General features: G+C 42.6%; 2 protein-coding genes across 25 annotated transcripts in view; both read right to left on the bottom strand.

The window, feature by feature from the left end:
- Positions 1–4362: 4362 nt before the first annotated feature.
- Positions 4363–18336, bottom strand: part of LOC129727649 (voltage-dependent calcium channel type A subunit alpha-1-like) — a 352389-nt gene continuing 338415 nt past the window's right edge. For 21 of the 24 annotated variants that reach the window (XM_055685666.1, XM_055685660.1, XM_055685663.1 and 18 more), the window contains 4 exons: positions 17303–17533; positions 16680–16834; positions 16324–16589; positions 4363–7600 (listed from right to left, as the gene is read on the bottom strand). In XM_055685666.1, the coding sequence (XP_055541641.1) occupies positions 7444–7600; positions 16324–16589; positions 16680–16834; positions 17303–17533 (809 nt within the window). In that variant the 3' untranslated portion in view covers positions 4363–7443. The remainder of the gene's footprint in view (positions 7601–16323; positions 16590–16679; positions 16835–17302; positions 17534–18336) is intronic. The other 3 variants (XM_055685672.1, XM_055685673.1, XM_055685683.1) reach the window with 2 other exon arrangements.
- LOC129727652 (uncharacterized) lies at positions 7611–16316 on the bottom strand. The gene has a single exon (XM_055685688.1). The coding sequence runs from the start codon at positions 13862–13864 to the stop codon at positions 12932–12934; it is 933 nt and encodes a 310-aa protein (XP_055541663.1). The 5' UTR covers positions 13865–16316; the 3' UTR covers positions 7611–12931.

Below are 18336 nucleotides of genomic sequence, written 5' to 3'. Positions count from 1 at the left end.
ACCTTAGCTGGTTACGTAGTCCGTAGAAGGCCCTGTTCGCAGCTGCAACTCGTCGTTTCACTTCACGGCTCATATCGTTGACACATGTCACAAGCGTACCAAGATAAACGAATTCGTCAACCACTTCGAATCGTTCCCCATCTATCTCCACCTCAGCACCAACACCACGGGGACTCCCACGCTCTCTGCCAGCTACCATGTACTTCGTTTTGGCAGAGTTAATGACAAGTCCCAATCTCGCTGCTTCCCTCTTAAAAGGTACGAAGACCTCCTTCACGGCCTTACGGTTGATACCGATGTCGTCCGCAAAACCAAGAAGCATGTTAGATTTCGTGATGATCGTACCGTTTCTTTCCACGTTTGCTCTTCGTACTGCACCCTCAAGAGCGATGTTGAACAGTAAGTTGGAGAGCGCATCCCCCTGCTTCAGTCCTGGAAATAATCAAAGATAAATCGCTATACAGACAATCTGTTTCCAATCGGAACATTTGCTATTTGACAATATTACCACAGCGCCATGTATTTTCTATTGCGCCCTAGTTTGATGCATCTTCGTAGCTGAAATTTTACCATGCAGCATTTACCATGGTGTTATCAAATTCCATGCATAAGTTCATACACATTGCGGTTTCATTCTTGAAACTTGTGTTGAAACAACGAAAATGTTGCAATTGGCTCCACCTCCTGCGCTTTTTTGTCATTGTATAAGAAACTGAGATGTAGCTGCAACTTAGTTTCGCATGAGAATTTGTTGCTGTGATGCAAAAAGTTCATAATCGAAACATATTTTGCTGCTTGGGAAGGCCCTATCACCAGTCTATACATCGCTTTCCTGGGCGTTCATATCCCGGATGACGATCTTGATGTCCCGTGACGAGCAGCCGTCCTATGTTGCCTCCAACTGCGCATATAACGATTCCTTCTCGTCGTTAGCTCTATCTTTGTGCGGGCAGTGCACGTTGATGATGCTGTAGTTGAAGATACGACCTTTAATCCTCAACAGACACGTGCTCTCGTTGATCGCCTTCCAATTGATCACGCGATCCTGCATTCTGCCCATAACGTAAAAATCCGTTCCCAGCTCATTGGTTGCTCCACCGCTCTGGTTGAACTGGGCCTTGCCTCCGCGGACTTTCCACACTTTCTCACCTTTGCGACAGATCTCCTGCAGAGCCACGATGCCGAACTTGCAAGAATTAGCGACTTGCAGTTCCAGGAACCAAGCTTCCACTCGTGGTCCGTTTTCCGTTGCCTAGGTCCATGCCGAATGTTCCGAGTTGTATTTTCTTGATTGTTCGTAGTATAATTGTTTAGGTAGGTTGCCTTACTGGGGCCACGCTACCGAGTCTCGTGATGGGGCTGCCATCTTGGGTATAGCGTTTGAGACAACACGTTTCATTATTCAGCCGCCCGCTCCGGGTCAGACACTGTTATGAGCCGCCCCTAACCTGGGCAACATACGCTTAGAAAGGCTAGGGTTTCCTCCGAGGAGGTCGATCCACCTCCCCCTTTCCTGTCAGCATACGACCGAGGTCCCACCACGGGTTGCCCGATCAGAAGAGCATAACTAAAAAATTACAAAATTCTATCAACGTGAGATTCAAATAACATCTTTTGATACAATTTTGTATTTTTCCATAAAATTTTGATAACAAAATTAAATCTGAATGAGTTATAATAACAAAACGTGAAATGAAGTAGTTCTGAAACAAGTCTAACTAATTTTTCGTTTTTATCAAAAACTGGTGTTTCTAACAATGCTTGTTATTATATTGTTCTATATACTATCTTATTTTGTTAGAAAGCTGATATATTAGTAACTAATTTTTATATGTGTTTGATACTAGTAGAATCATTTTTGTTATAATTTCTGTTATTTTAACACCTAACGGGACCAAATTGAAAACCCAGCCTGTAAGGTTTTTCCCGTAACAAACCAACCACTTCTGTTACATTTTTGTTTTTTCTTTCTGATCGGGTGGTTACCATGATCTTCGCTTGGTTACTCGTGTCCCGGCTGGTACCACGGGGAGGTAGGAATAGGAGTTGCTGGGCAGGATGCTATGGACCACAATGGGATCTATTTTATGCCAACTAGTACGCGTTGTACTGCAGGTATGCTCTGTCCAGCCGTTTACCAACTAATTCCAAAAGAAATTTCTGATAAATCAGTAGATTGTATGGATAAGTCAATAGATTGTATAAATAATTGAGAAGAAGTAATCAACTATCCAAAAGAGTGCACTTACTCTTCTAGATCATCTAAAAATTCCCTTATTTACAGCAGTGCACATAAAAAGAAGAACCTGAACCAAACAACCTCATGTAATTGGACAAGATTGGTCGTAAATCATCTTAAAACCAATGTATTTCATCGTTGCGATCTTTCTTGTATATATAAATCTGGGGTTATTACCGTTTAAGAAGTGAGGCTGTCCCTTCCCTGGGCTATGTTTCACGGAGGCTTTAGCGCCACCGTACTATGTCCCAACACCTGGTCTTGATGTTCCGGGGTGGACATCGAAGGTCTCTTTCAAGGGCCTAGGCCTTGCATTTTAGACAGTGCCCCCTCACTTCCTCAAACGGTAACATTCACATCGATTTTTCCCGCAATTTTTCGGAGCTCAATTATCGGTTGGAAATGGTTAAACAAAAATACAAAATAATTTGGCAAACAAAAATAAACTAACAACAATTAACAGAAATGAGCCAGAAAGACAAGAATAACTACTTTACTTAACCTACCTTACATACTAGAATTTTACATCTAACATTTGATTTTACAAAAAAAAATCTGGTAACATATTGGGAATCATTTTAGAATTCCAATGCTTTTCACACGTTTTGTAATATATTGGAAAGTCCTCTTGTTTATTCATTTTCGAAAAAGTCGTCTACCAATTGAACAATTTTTAAACTGTTTCTTTTATGTGTGAACTTCATAAAACTGTTTCTTTTTGTGTAAGCAAAAAAAACTGTTTGTTTTCAATAATTAATAAAACCCTAAGAGCCTCAAATATCTTTAACGAAAACATGTGGAATCGTGAATGTTCAAAATTAAATAAAAGAAAAATAGGTTGGACAAAGTCATTCATAAATCATAATAAGGAGACTATGAAACAATTTTTGCCGTTATGAATGTTAAGTACGAAAACGACATGGTTCAATCTAATGAGGAACAATCTTTGTCTTCTATCCATTCTGTTTCACGTTATTTGAATAATCTATATTAGCCTTTGTTGATAAACACGAGTGCATTTTCCGAGTGGAACGATCTTTGAAGGCCCAAGAGTTTGCCTTAAGAAAGATTCTCGACAAGTTCCGAAAACACAACTTGCAGACACATTCTCTGTTTCTAGACTTCTAGGTGTCGTGCGATTTAGTGAAACGAAACGAGTTGTGGTGAATTATGCTTGAACATGGTTTCCCAACAAAACTGATTAACTGATACGTGTGACTGTTTAATATCAAGTGTCAGGACAGCGGGCGGTATTTCGGACGCGTTTGTGATGTTGGATAGTCTAAAGTAAGGGGTCCGGCTCTCGAACTTACTGTCAAGTATAGCCTTGGAAGGCCCTATACGATGGGCAGGTGTGCAGAGGAGCGACACGATTATTACGAAGTCTCAAAGGCTTTACGGATGACATCGATATCATCGGTGTGATGTGTAGAGCTCTGCAGGAGGCCTTTACGGCTCTCAGAAGAGCTGCGGAAATCGGAATCTCCGTAAACATTACCAAAACATAGAACGAATTGCGTTGCTTCCGCAGGTCCCACTGATCCCTCCAGTGGCGCTCTACGGAGAATTCTGAACGTAGAAGGAGGCCAATCGGCGAGCGTTTAGGTACTTTGAGCGAAGAGTCCTGCGATCAGCTCTCGGTGGTAAACAAGAACATGGGGTGTGGCACAGGTGAATGAACCACGGAGTTTATAACCGAGTTTATAAACACACTAATATTATCAAACTGATGAACCACGGCAGTGATAGCATTCAGCGGAGACCGGATAGAGACCGATAACTTTGATGCAGACCCCGCACACTTTGGATGCGTGCTGTCGACGAGGATGCCCGAGCAACGCAGGTGTATTCTGGCTTCGGCATAAAATCTCTATGATCTATTGTCATAATGGTAAAGTAAAATTATTGAAACTATAGTCATTGACAGTAAACTGATACAAAGTACTAAGGAAGAACTAATATATTTTTCACAAGAATCAGGATGAAATTAAAACAAAATTATAAAGAAAGATAAAACCAGATTAAATTGCTTTGTTGTTGATGCAATTTACATTCGAACCCCCGTTTACATTAAGAGTACCGTGCTGTCATCATGATTTATAGTTAAAGGAAACACTAGAATGTATTTGGTATGGTTGAATTTATTACCTTCTTTTAAACTTCTTGAACATAATAATTACAAATTTTGTTTGATAGTTTCCTAGCTTGTTTTATATTCCTTTGTATTCCTTATTCCTTTTTGTCTAAAAACATTTTCGTTCATTACCTACTGTGTCTGGGCGTACCACGATATATATTTATAAACTTACTTTTCCAATACTCTACTATTTCGCTAGTACTTTCGACAACCTAATACCTGCAAGAATTGCTATACCTATACTGCAACTTAACGATTCGTCATATTAACATACCATATTTATCCTGTTGAACAGAAATTCTATCGAAGAACTTGATGAAATTGGATGTTTAAAAAAATTAACAATAAACCGTGGAAGGATCTGCTCGCGATCTTTTTCTAACGACATGCAAAAGCAAAAATTTGGTAAGGGAAAAACTGACGAGAAGGCAAACAAAAACATAGCCTTGCGAGTGCACATTCGGACCCCTTGCAAGTCAATGTGCTTCGATCTGTCGCATTCTCACGTTGAAAACTGTTACCTTTTACAATTTATATATCACAGAAAAATGTATTTACAGGATTTCCGTACAAGATTAAAAAGTATGTTTTCCATAATATATTCTAATAGAAATGTTTCCTCTCCGATGTCAAGCAATTCGATTGGATTGCTTTAGACTACAGCCTGTAACTTTACGTACGGTTCTCGCGCGTTTTTTCCTATTTGCTAAAACACTACACTAACGTCCAAGCGGTGTGGATGAACGATGATCTAACGGTCGAATAAATGATGGTGATGATGCTACTACACCTCCTAAATGTAAACTTCGATATATGTATGAGGAAAACACGACTTCTACTCTCGACGCGGCGACGCTTTATACGGGTCTGTCTCACATTGTGAGAATGGTTCATTGCGAGTTTTTGTTTGGTTAGCTTGCTTACTTGCTTGTTTTTGTTTTTATATGCACATTGATAGCCCATCGAAGATTAGCTTTTTATTAGGTTTTCATTTTACATCCTCCAAGAACGTATTACTACAGAAGCATTCGCTTTTATTGGCTTCCCAAAGGATATTGAAACTCTTCCGTCAAACTATCTAGGTTTCTACGATGGCTTTCCACAGGCGATATGCGAAGGTACGGTTTAGCCACCGGAAACGATTTAAATGGTAGAGAGCAAAGAGGAGCCTGTTTGATTAGTAATTTCAATTGTTTCGTTCGTACTAGTGTCTGGCAGTTTGGCAATTCAAGCAAACTATTGGCTAGAGATATCGATTCCAAGATGGTGAGAAAATGTTACTAAATAAAGGTTTCCCGTGGCATTTTTGTCTTACCAAAATTGTGTTATTTCTTTGTGCAGACAAGTTCTGCGAGGACAAAAATAAAATATTCTAGCTGATATTTTAAAAAAGCCAACAAGTGTTTAAAAGACTTCAATAACATGTTCAACATATTTTTAACATGAGTTACGATGAATAAGCCTTGCCCTCAATAATGAAGATAAATTTGAATAAAACAGCTCGAGGTGTGTCTTATAATGACATAGTTAAATTTAAATTACTATCTTATTTCATTTACACTCTACACTCTACACTTAAGTTGACAAACCTAATTTTGACTTCAACTAGTAGCCTAGAGTGTAGAAACTAACTTAATTTGATGACCCAGAAAGCAGAATTTGGGTTGTAAGGAAATTGTGCAGTTGATGAAGAACTACAATGTCTAGGCCAGTACTTTCTCGCCGCTGTTCGGTACTGTGCACACGTTACTCTAATACTTGAATTTCTAGCGAGTGTAAAAACTACAATCACTCTAAAAATACGGTCATATAAAAAGTCTATCTTCTACTCGTTTACCGCTTGTTTCCTACGTCAGTTTCTTCTATGAGTCTACTTTTCATCCCAGTTCAATACTATTTGCTATGGACTACGCCAACATTCGGTTTTGTAAGTTAAATGATTCGCTAGACTGACAACGTCAAAATGACCCTTATACTTTTCTACTCTACGAAAAATTTCGCGTTCCAATGTGCTTGTTTCTGCTTGTTGTATTCCGCTGATATTTTGGTTGAAATTCAGTCTTTTGATCTAAATATTCTGGTAGAGGTGTTTTTTTTGTTCTTGATTCGAAGTGATAGTTATGATATGGAAAACCTCCTCCCCGGGTCATCAAACTGAGAGTTTCCGTTCTAGTGTAGAGAGAAAAACATTTCTGACGAGGGCTGGATAGTGAAACTAGTCGAAGCAAATATTATTAATAGAATAAAATTTACACCGCTTACCAACTGGAGTACATTTTGAGTGATAGTTATTGAAACTAGGTTTTTCTATTGTTACTCAGTTTGTCGTATATACAAAACTTTTCCGCTCTGCTAATTAGAAATATTAAACACTTGGAAACCAGTAACTCTATAGAGGATTCTTTTCTCAACGTTAGTTTCAGCTTACCTTCGCATTGCGGTAAACTTGTAGTTTATAACTGTTTGTGATTATTCGACCATTCTACATTTGTTTTTATTTTTATTTTTGTGGCTTCAAAGGCAGGTTCAGTTTGTTCTTATTCTCTTAAGTTCAGTAACGATTAAGTAGAGCTTCTCATATTCTCCGTTCTGGTTCGCTTAGCAAAAAGAGTTGATTTTTGAACTCGTACTAACTAAGGCCTTACGCAAAAAATTCAGGAAACTCTAACTCAAGCACTACCAAGTATCGTTGATGATAGCGCATTTATTCTATATTATTTGGCATCACACGGAATGTCCCAATGTTGACGGGTCATGGGACCACCGATCGATCAGTGAATAATCGTCCTTGGCATATAAACTAATGGTTAGGACCTCCTAAAGCCCAGTTTTGTTTTCTCCTTTTGGTCCTGGTGGGTTGTAAAGCTTTATTTCGAAGCATTTTCCCCTGTAAAGCTTGAACCTCTCGCCAAATTCGACCGGCGATCATCGGCTACAGGGAAATGATCCGACGATTTGTGAGTTTTATTTCAATGTCGTACACGTTCACCAGTACATGCTATTTGTTGCATCACACCCATATCTGTTCCCTTCGTTTGCGTTCGCACTGTCGCCGTCTCACCCTGTGCTAGCACCAGTCCTCGTCGTCCGAGTCCGAATGGCGGGACGAGTGAAGGCCTCCCTTCGGTTTGTATCCGTTCAGTATCGGTGATGGAAGAACGCGGCCGCCGGTTCGACCCATCGCCAACGCCTGCTCATACGAGAGGGGCACGTGGTGTTCCATGCTGAAAACAGAAGAGCATATTTTGGAGTTATTCATATCGTTTAAGCTAGTTAGAAACAAAAAAAGGCTTTCACAAAAGTCAAATTATTTGTTAAAATTCAAATATTTAAATGTCGGTGTTTTGCCTTGTTGTTTTCACTACGGCAAAGAATATCTACTGCACTTGGCGTGGAAAAAGTGTATGACTTACAGCGCCCGACAAACGGAAGCCCGGTTTCAAAGGCGTAAAGACGTTGTTTGAAGGCATTCCAGCCACTGTATCTGTGTTTAAGTAAGATTTTTAATACAAAGTGATAAATAACAAAGACTAATTAATAAAACTGAGGCTTAGGCAGCGATCTGTGTGCTATTCGTCTATCATCCAATAAAACATTTTTTTCTACTAGTAAAGAAGCAGGATTGTAATTTGAGAGATATTTTCTTAAAATGTTCCCCGTATTCTCCGTGTGTGATGCTTTATATATGACATCACTCGACAATTGATAAATTCATTCTAATAATTATAAAAGGTGCTGTTTTTCGAACTTTTCTTTCAAGTTTACAGTCAGGCTGCATCTATTTTCTTGGTTTTTGCTTATATTTCCTCTTGTACCTGTCGCCTTGGAGAACTAGACATTCTCTCACACAGAGTGAGTAACTAACCACATTTAGTCGTAGATTTCATTTCCACTGTCAATCATCGTGTGCGAAGGGTAAACAATTGTTTTCTCTCTAAGTTTAGGTTTTTAGGTTTTTTGTTGGCTTCTCAGTTACTTGAAGAGAAGTTGACCAAAAAACATAACATGTTGGTTCACATTGAAACCACATCCTAACAAATTTTAAATTTAATATTATAGGAAGATAGGAACATAAAATGCGCGTTAAACCCCAATTCGTGTTCTCAAGAGTTCAGTTACGTTTCTAGTGTTTTGACGGTTAATCATAGCTGCGAAAGTTATGTTGTGATGACAATTTTGTTTGTGTAATGTGGTCCATAGCATAATGCCCAGCAACTCCTATCCCTACCTCCACGTGGTACCGACTGGGATACGAGCAACAAGGGGAAGATCGGTGAACCGGGGGGAACTTGGTCGTATGCTGACAGGGAAGGGGGAGTTGTTCTCCTTGGAGAGCAGCTTGCCTGAGCGTCTGTTCCCCAGGTTAGGGGCGGCTCGCCAGCTACACCCAAGACGGTAGCCCCGTCGCGAGACTAGGCATTGCAGCCCTAGTAAGGCAGCATGCTGAAAATAAACATACTACGAACAATCCAGAGAATGATACGAATCGGAACAATCGGTATAGACCTAGGCAAACGAAAAAGGACAACGATTGGAAACTTGGCACTACGCGCCGACAAACGATAAAACCGATGACGTAAAGGAGGAGTTCTATGAGCTCCTCGAGAAAACGTATGGAGAGTGCCCACAGCACGATATAAAGATCGTCATCGGAGATACGAACGCACAAGTCGGACGAGAGGAGTTCTTTCGTCCCGTTATTGGTAGGGAAAGCCTTCACTCTACCACCAACGACAACGGCTTGAGATTAGTGAACTTCGCCGCGGCCAGGGGAATGGCCATTTGTAGTACCCATTTTGCACGTCTGAATATTCGGAAGCACACCTGGAGACACCCCAATGGAGAGGCCTGCTCCCAGATCGACCACATGCTGATCGACGGCCGGCACTTTTCAGACGTCATAGATGTGCGGTCCTTTTGAGGGCCAAACATCGACTCGGATCACTATCTCGTGGTAGGCAAGATTCGCGCCCGGTTGTCCAACGTATTTAAATCGAGATCGGCGAGAATGATACGTTTGGACATCCAGAGGTTATCAGCGGAAGGAGTTGCTGCAGAGTATACTCGGAAAGTTGATAGACGGCTCGGTGAGCCAGCTGGAGTGAACCTGAACGAGCAGTAGAAGCACATCCATGATGCGGTCAGTGAAACAGCGCGAGAAGTGATAGGCATGACAACGGGAACAACGCGTAGTGGATGGTTCGATGCTGAGTGTCTAGAGGTGACGGAGGAGAAGAACCTAGCCTACGCCAACACGTTAGTAGCAGCTAATCGTGTAACGCGTCACATGCGGAAGAAATACCGGGAGGCAAAAGCTGCCGAAAAGAGGCTTCATCGCCGTAAGAAACGTGAGCACTACGATCGCGTCCTCGCGGAGGCGGAGAATTGCTTCACCAGGCACGACACGAGGAGCTTCTATAAACGATCAACGGAATCAGGAACCGGACCGTGCCAGGAGGGGAACCTGATTACCGATAAATCGCAGGTAGCCAGGCGTTGGAAGCAACATTTTGAAGTGGTGTTGAACGGTGACGAAGGTAGGAGAGTCGTCGAGGGGAACAGGATAGAAATTGGGGAGGATGGACAAGCTGTGGACCCACCAACATTGGACGAGGTGAAGAATGCTTGCAAAGAGCTAAAGAACCACAAAGCCGCAGGGAAGGACGGCTTACCGGTCGAACTTTTCAAAGTTGGGAGTGAGCGGCTGTGTAGTGCAATTCACCAGATTATCCTAAGGGTATGGTCTGAGGAACAACTACCTACGGACTGGTTGGAAGGACTCATATGCCCTACCTACAAGAAGGGACATAGGCTCGTCTGTAGTAACTATCGGGGCATAACCCTCTTCAATTCCTCTTACAAAATTCTCTCGCGTATCCTGTTCCAGCGACTGATACCGTTTCAGAAAGCCTTTGTTGGAGAATACCAAAGCGGTTTTATAGTGGGGCGATCTACAACGGACCAGATGTTTACCTTGAAACAGATTCTCGACAAGTTTCAAGAACACAACTATCCGACGCATCATCTGTTTAAAGACTTTAAGGCGGCGTACGACACAGTGAAACGCAACGAGCTTTGGCGAATAATGATAGAACATGGTTTCCCAACAAAACTAATTGAACTGTTACGTGCGACGCTTGACGGTTTCACATGATGCGTCAGGACAGCGGGCGAATTTTCGGACGCGTTTGTGACGTTGGATGGCCTGAAGCAAGGTGACGGGCTCTCGAACTTGCTGTTCAACATAGCTTTGGAAGGTGCAATACGAAGGGCAGGTGTGCAGAGGAGCGGCACCATCATCACTAAGTCTCACATGCTTCTGGGCTTCGCGGACGACATTGATATAATTGGTGTTAACCGTAGAGCAGTTGAAGAGGCCTTTACGGCTCTCAAAAGGGAAGCTGCGAGAATTGGACTCACCATAAACACTGCCAAAACGCCAAAACGAAGTACATGGTGGCTGGCAGAGAGCGTGGTAGTTCTGCGGGTATTGGTGCTGCGGTGGAGATGGATGGGGCTACTTTCGAAGTGGTCGACGAATTCGTTTATCTTGGTACTCTCGTGACGTGTGACAACGAGGTGAGCCGCGAGGTGAAGAGGCGAATTGCGGCGGCGAATTGTGCTTATTACGGATTATAAAGTCAGCTTAGGTCCCGTAGCCTACAGATCCGTACGGAATTTGCGCTCTAAAGGATCTGATCCTCCCGGTGGCGCTCTACGGACATGAATCGTGGACGTGGAAGGAGGCCGACCGAAGAGCGCTTCAGGTCTTCGAGCGTAGAATCCTGCGATCAATACTTGGAGGCAAATTAGAGAATGGGGTGTGGCGCAGGTGCATGAATCACGAGCTGTACGAAGTATATAAACACGCTGATTTTGTCAAGCTGATGAAACACGGCAGGTTGCACTGGGCTGGCCATGTAGCACGGATGGTGGATGAGCGACCGGCAAAGATAATATTTAGCAGAGAGCCGGATAGAGGCAGACGACTTCGAGGTAGACCTCGCGCGCGCTGGATGTGTGCTGTCGACTAGGATGCCAGAGCAGCGGTTGTAAGGGGAGACCGGAGAGTATCAGCCCAAGATTAAGTTACGTGGAGACGTATTCTGGATTCGGCATAGGATCTCAACGATCTGTCGCCATAAAAGTAAAGTCAAGTAAAATAAGTAATAACTCTGTTAAAAATATTCGTTATTTGATGTATAACGATTGGCAATTTTTTTTTGCCCATCCGGTCCTGTCACATTTGATTTGATGTTCCATATAACGTTGACGATTTCTCAGCAATGCACAGGCCGGAATGAAAAACCGTATGATGTTTCAAGCGTCGATTGCCAAAAACCGCACTGGCTTGACAGCTTTAGCGAAACATGCGATTCACGTCATCTGGGTGGAAGTCGCATGTGGCTGGTATTTTAACTTTGCCAATTACGGTATCTTTAAACCTTTGCTATTAAGTCTTTTGGGGGACTCTACTCTCTAGGAAATTTTTCATGTACCGCTTTTTTGCAGATCATATCCTTGAATTAGTTATGTTCGCGCTGCTTCTTTAAGCTCTCCTGGGGCTCAGAGCCAACTGTTGTAGACTAGATCGCGCTCAAGCATGGATTTTCGCATTCGATTGTTGAAACAGACGTTAGATGACTTGGATTTGCTTGTTCGGAGTGGAATAACGCTATCATGAATTTGCTTTACATGCGTGTTGAAAAAGTGAGCTAGTTCATCAGGATCCTGGACCTCGAAAACCCGTTCAGCTATTTTCAATAGACAATGCTGCAACAGCCGTCGAGGCCTCTCTACAGGTATAGTAGCGGAAGCTTGTCCAATGTGTGATGGGGGTACGGACACTGTGCCGTCGATCTCCTGAAAAAGCCCATCGACCGGCTCGTTAGTAGAGTCTTCACGGTACGGCATAGACCAATAGCAAAGTCACAGGAAACGGAAAATGGACTACCGTGGCGGACGAAAAAGGTGTTGAAACAGGAAATGCGCGAGTGTTGTAACCTCTCTAATAAACCACCGAGGATAAACAAGAGGAGGAAGGGAGACGCGCTCATACTCAAGGCTAATGGGTTAAAATACTTCAGAGTTTTGAGGGTTACGAGAGGCGACACCCAGCTAAATGATATTGGTGTGGAAATACGAATCATTCGTCGATCTCGTACCTGCGAGATGATCGTAGAGCTCCGCAGAGAAGCGGAGTGGAAGGGAGTTTCCTACAAAGAGATAGCTCAAAAAGGGCTAGGGAAAAAATGTGCAAGTCAGGCCTTCATCACTTTCTACAGGGAGGGCCTACTCGAATCCCGTCAAAATGTCGAACTTGCTTAAGAAAATACAACTTGTTGAAGACTATCCCTATGAGTATACTCATTCGAGTGATTTAAAAAGAATTAAGGTACCCACAAACAATTTTATTAATAAGCAGTCTATAAGGCTGTTCTTCAGTTAATCTTGGCTTGACAACTGTTTAACTAGCTGTTATGCAACAAATCTGCTTGGTTGCGACAGAAATAGTAGTTTAGTGAGTCTTGAGGATAAGACTAGCAACGAAATGTTTAATAATTCGTACCTACCTTGTGTTTCTGATCAACCGGCACCGAAATCGTCTGCACCAGTGTTGACAGTGGTGGATAAATACCGTCTGCCAAATAGTAGCCGGATGTATAGGTTCTTCCGTTCACCTCGAACTCTACAGTCGGAGCTCTTCCACTATACAGATCCGCGAAAAGCGGAGAACGTTCCAACACGTTAATATCGTTTGTGGAGCCCGGCATACCAAAAAAGGCATGCCAGATCCATAAATCATAGGATGCTACTGCCTCGAGAATGATTGTCGGATTTTTGTTTCTCCCCTTATATTGTCCTGCCCAAGCAGTGGGGCAGTTTTTCCATTTCCAGTGGCAACAGTCCAAAGACCCCAGCATCCCCGGGAACCCGCGTTTTTCTCCTTCCTCCATCAGCCGTTTAATGTCTTTCGGGTTCGGTGAACGTAAGTACTCCGCCCCATATAGATTATCTATAGTTCGGCAGAATTCCAAGAGGCAATTCCTAGCGGTGGACTCTGACATTCGGGTGTATTCGTCGACCGAGTCTGCTGGACAACCGTAGGCTAATTGACGTTTCGCTGCAGTGCATTTTTGCAGCCCTGTCAAGCCCAATTTGCCGGTTGCATCCGGCCGTAAAACGAAATAATCGTTGGCAGCTTCTACGTCCTTGACAATACGCGTGAACAATCCACGATTCATTCGGAAGCGCCTGCGAAATTGTTCCTCGTTGTAGGTTGGATTTTCGGAGAAGTGATCTGTCATCAAACGTTCTGCTCCTTCCTGCCTCAACCTATCGCTATTCGGGCGTCTTCTAGCTCGAACCCCATGCTTACGTACCATTTCCGCCGTTTCTATAGATTTTGCTTGAGTATCAAATAACATCCTGCTCATTATGTCCAGATCGTCGTCGCTTGAGTCCGATGATAGCCAATAGTCCTCCATTGGTTACAAATATGTAACGGTATGATGATTCCAAAGCAACTGTTTGACTACTACCGGTACGGAATGGGGCAGCTAAAATGACAGCCGTGATAGCAACCCGGTGTGAAAACGGGTGAGTGAGCAAAATAGCCGCGCTGTACACAGCCGCCATAAGCAACTTAAATGGTACCGCACTGTTAAGGATGCTCTAAGCGAGTCGTCTCGAATTATCGCGGAATAGCCGCTTTGAGTGCTACCTCTAAGCTGTTTGAGTTGACAGTGTTGCGCATGCTGACTCAGAGATATGTACAGTAGATATCACCGGATCAGCACGGTTTTATGTCTAAACGTTCCACAACGACTAACTTAACCTGCTTCACATCGTTTGTAATTCGTCAATTAGAAAATGGCCAGCAAGTCGATGCTATCTACACCGATTTATCTGCGGCGTTTGATAAAATGAATCACCAGATTGCCATAGCCAATTTGACAAACTTGGCATGAATGATAATTTGTTTGTATGGCTCGAATCGTATTGACCCGAAAGAAATATGTCCGTCAAAATCGGTGACCACATTTCCTCACCTTTCCCCGTTTGGTCCGATGTTTCTCAGGGAAGTCATCTTGGACCATTTCTATTCTTGCTGTACATGAACGATGTCATCCTTACCCTCAAGTGCTCTAAACTCTCCTACGCCGATGACTTGAAGTTATATTACACGATAAAACAGCCAAAGGACGCGTTGTTCTTGCAACAGCAATTGGAAGCCTTCGCTGACTGGTGTCAACTTAACCGGATGTCGTTGAACGTATCCAAATGCTCTGTCATTTCGTTTAGTCGCAGAAGCTCCAACATCAATTTCAACTACGCTTTGGCAGGTGTATAGTTAAAGCGCGAATCAACAGTGAAAGACCTGGGAATCTGCTCGATACCAAACTGAACTTCAAAGATCATATTGCACACATCGTTTCGAAAGCCTCGTCGCAGCTAGGATTCCTGTTTCGCTTTGCCAAGAAGTTTAAAAACATTTACTGCCTGAAAGCATTATACTGTGCAATTGTTCGGCCGTTACTGGAATATACATCTGTGGTTTGGGCACCCTATAATCAGGATGGGAAGAACCGCGTTGAGGCTGTTCAACGCAGATTCGTCCGCTTCGCTTTACGCCACCTCAGGTGGGCAAATCCACGCCACCTACCCTGTTGTGAAAGTCGTTGCTTACTGTTTAGATTAGAACTATTGGAGGATAGACGCAACTTGGCTAAAGCGTGCTACATAGCTGACCTCTTTCAGGGTAATATTGACTGCTCTTCGCTACTTAGCTCTTTGAACATCAACATACGCCGCCGCAACCTCCGATCGCACCCGTTCCTGAGAATCCGTCGTGCAAGGACTGATTATGGCCGTCATGAACCAATTAGTAATATGTCCCGAGTGTTTAATAGCTGTTACCATGTTTATAACTTTAATGTATCTCGCGAAGCGAACAAACTTAGTTTTAAGCGAATTTTGTGTTAATTTTAAGCTGTTATTATTAGTGAGGTCATTGGGGTAAACATATTATCTGTTGACTAAAATAAATAAATAAATAAATAAATATTTCAGGGAACACAAGGGAAGTTAATTTTGAAAGCTCTGCCCTATTTTGTGCATCATTCCGATTATGGAAATACCAGTTGGTATTTGTTCATGTTTTCCGCTAACCGGAAGTCGCCATTTTGGATTTTTTAATGGCGTCTGAAGATGAATTCCACTCTCTAGGCATCTTTGCGATTCTGAAAATACCCATGTTGGGAAGTATTCGGCCATTTAAGACTGTTTTTCAGAAACCGGGAATCACCATCTTGGAATTAAAAAAAAGGCGTTTGGAGTAGAAAATACTAAAAGCTTTGCGCATACTAGTTCCGCGTTGTGGCGGAATTCAGATCTAAACTGGCCAACCAGAAACCCGTGAAATTCTAAACATCTTTCTAAGTGATAGGATAGGATTTGAATCAAAATTCATACCAACTAAAAGTCTTTGATCTCCTTAATAGCCTTGCTGAACCCTCTAAGTGGTAGGATTTTCGAGATATAAAAAGTTCAGAATGTTCAAAATTACGCATACACTAACGTTGCATTGCGGCTGAATTCTGAACTGTCCGCCGACCACAAGTCATTGACCTTCTGAACAACTTTGAAGACCCTAACCGTCTAGATTGTCTAGGTGACTGGCATGTTGAATGTAAATATACAGGTTTAACCTTGCGTTCATATAGTTTAAATCGTTAAAGCAAGAGATAAATAGATTATACAGTGGTTTGAAGATTGCACAATCGTTTAGAAATGTAATTTCAATCTCCTCACAAATTTAAAAATGTATAACTGAAAGCATTGGTATATTAATATAAAGTTTATAGTATAAATTAAACAATAAGCGAAATCAAATCCTCAATTTTAACTAGAAATCAAAATCGTTTCTCGAAATGAGTCAACTCACCGCTCGTACTCGCGTTCGAACTCTCGCTCGATTTCCCGCTCGCGCTCGTACAGCTCCCGCTCGCGATCCCGGAATTCGTAGTGCACCTGACCGTAGTCCCGTGAATCCCGCTCGCGACTACTGCGATAGCGCTCCCGGTCCCGTTCTCGATCCCGCTCCCGATAGTACAGATCCCGGTCGCGATCTCGTTCCCGTTCCCGCAGGAATTCCCGCGGTTGGGGCATCGAGTGAACACTGTGTGGCGTCGTGTGAGTTGAGTGCAAAGTCTGAAATCAAGCCATTAATGTCAGAGGGAAATAAATTTTCAATTCGAAGTTAAATGAAAACCGATTGAATAAATTTTCTGGTTTACGTACGTGAGTTGGACTAGCGTTCAGCTTAGGAAAGTTGATGTTAGTTTGCTTTAGCTGCAGCGTCGACGGTTTGCATGGCGTCGGTGGCAATCTTCGACCCTGTCCCTGTCGCCGCGTTACCAGTACCGGGTAGCTGTGCTGTACGTGCCCTGGTGGACCTGTAGGATATGATTCGGAATTGCAATAATAACAAACGGTGAGAGATTGATTCGCTAAAATTGATAACCAGTTGAAGTTAGCACACAAACGCTGTTTCTGTATGACATATTACTATTCACATAGTGTAGACAGATACAAATTTGGTCTGATGACGGTGATAACTGTACATTCAGGGTTATCGTGTAGGGTACATGCAATGACAGTTGGGAAATGACTGTTTTGAGTTTCGCCTCCTGTAGGAACCACAGGTAGTAGTGATGATTACACACAAGACGCGAATAATAAACTTGGACAATCGAAAGAACAGTAAACAGGAGACAGCTTGAAGAGCCTAACAACAACAGTATATGATCTGAGATGAAGAGGAAATGAGTTCGGAGTACAAACGAGAAGGACGTTAAAACGAGAGGATTTGTAGACTGAAAAGAAGAATAAAAAAAAATAAACGAAAAGAAACATTCCAGTACCCATTCCATTCCTATACTTCCGCCGCGCGTGATCCCGGTCCCGCAGCTCTTGGAGCAAACTGGCAGGACTCGGCGATCGAGACCGCTCGCAGAGGATCGTCGTGTCGTACGTTTGGTGGGCCGGATGGTTTTTGGGGCGATCTTTTCTACTACGATGCTGGGCACTACTATGTACACCGAAACGACTGGGTGATGGTGAACGGGCGGGGCTGGTTGATGCTGACCAGGAACCTATATTGAAGAAGAATGGATAATAGCACAAGAACAGATGCGGAGAGCCACAGGAAGCTGGAGAGACAGATATTGCACACCGACGTCGGCAATGTGTCCCTCGCGTTCAATCTTGCTCCGGATTCGAACAGTTGGAAACTGTTGATATACAAGTATGCGGCTATGTGGACAGATTTAGAGTTATAGCAGAGCGATTACACTCCGGAAAAGCTAAAAAAGCCGAAAGATGTTACATCCCAACAAAGAAAACTAATACTAATTCGTAACACAAGCATAACTTGAAACAACTCAGCAGCTATCGTTTGGATGGCCATCGTTTTCTAACGTTAAACCAAACAAGGGAGGACAACACAAAACTATCGCAAAACTTTATAGCGAATCCTCTAGCAGGATAAAGGACAATTCTTTGGAACGGGCAAACCATTGCTAGAAGGAGAGAAACAATACGACTCTCACCGTGGCAAGTGATGAAGAAATGAAATGGGTACTACGTGGTCAACGGTTTATAAAAATGATGACTAACTAAGTCTATCTGTCTATTCTAATCGGTAATAATAGTATATGATATTTACACTAATACTAGTCAACGTTTTGGTGCTGTTATTTTATTTTTGTGAATACTACAAGTGTGACTGGAGGCAATTAAGTGGAATAAGTACTCTGTTGATGATTGTATAAAGTGTTCTGTACTGAGTGAATGAGCCGGTTTCGAGTGGGGCAAAACTTCTGAGTACTAGTTACTAGTTCTAGTATATTTCAATTGTAACAGCACGGAGGAATTCATGGTTTCTATTCTAAAATTG

Source organism: Wyeomyia smithii, chromosome 3 (genome assembly GCF_029784165.1).
Source record: "Wyeomyia smithii strain HCP4-BCI-WySm-NY-G18 chromosome 3, ASM2978416v1, whole genome shotgun sequence".
NCBI lineage: Eukaryota > Metazoa > Arthropoda > Insecta > Diptera > Culicidae > Wyeomyia > Wyeomyia smithii.
The sequence above is the reverse complement of the archived record's forward strand: the minus strand, read 5'-3'. Positions and strand labels throughout refer to the sequence as shown.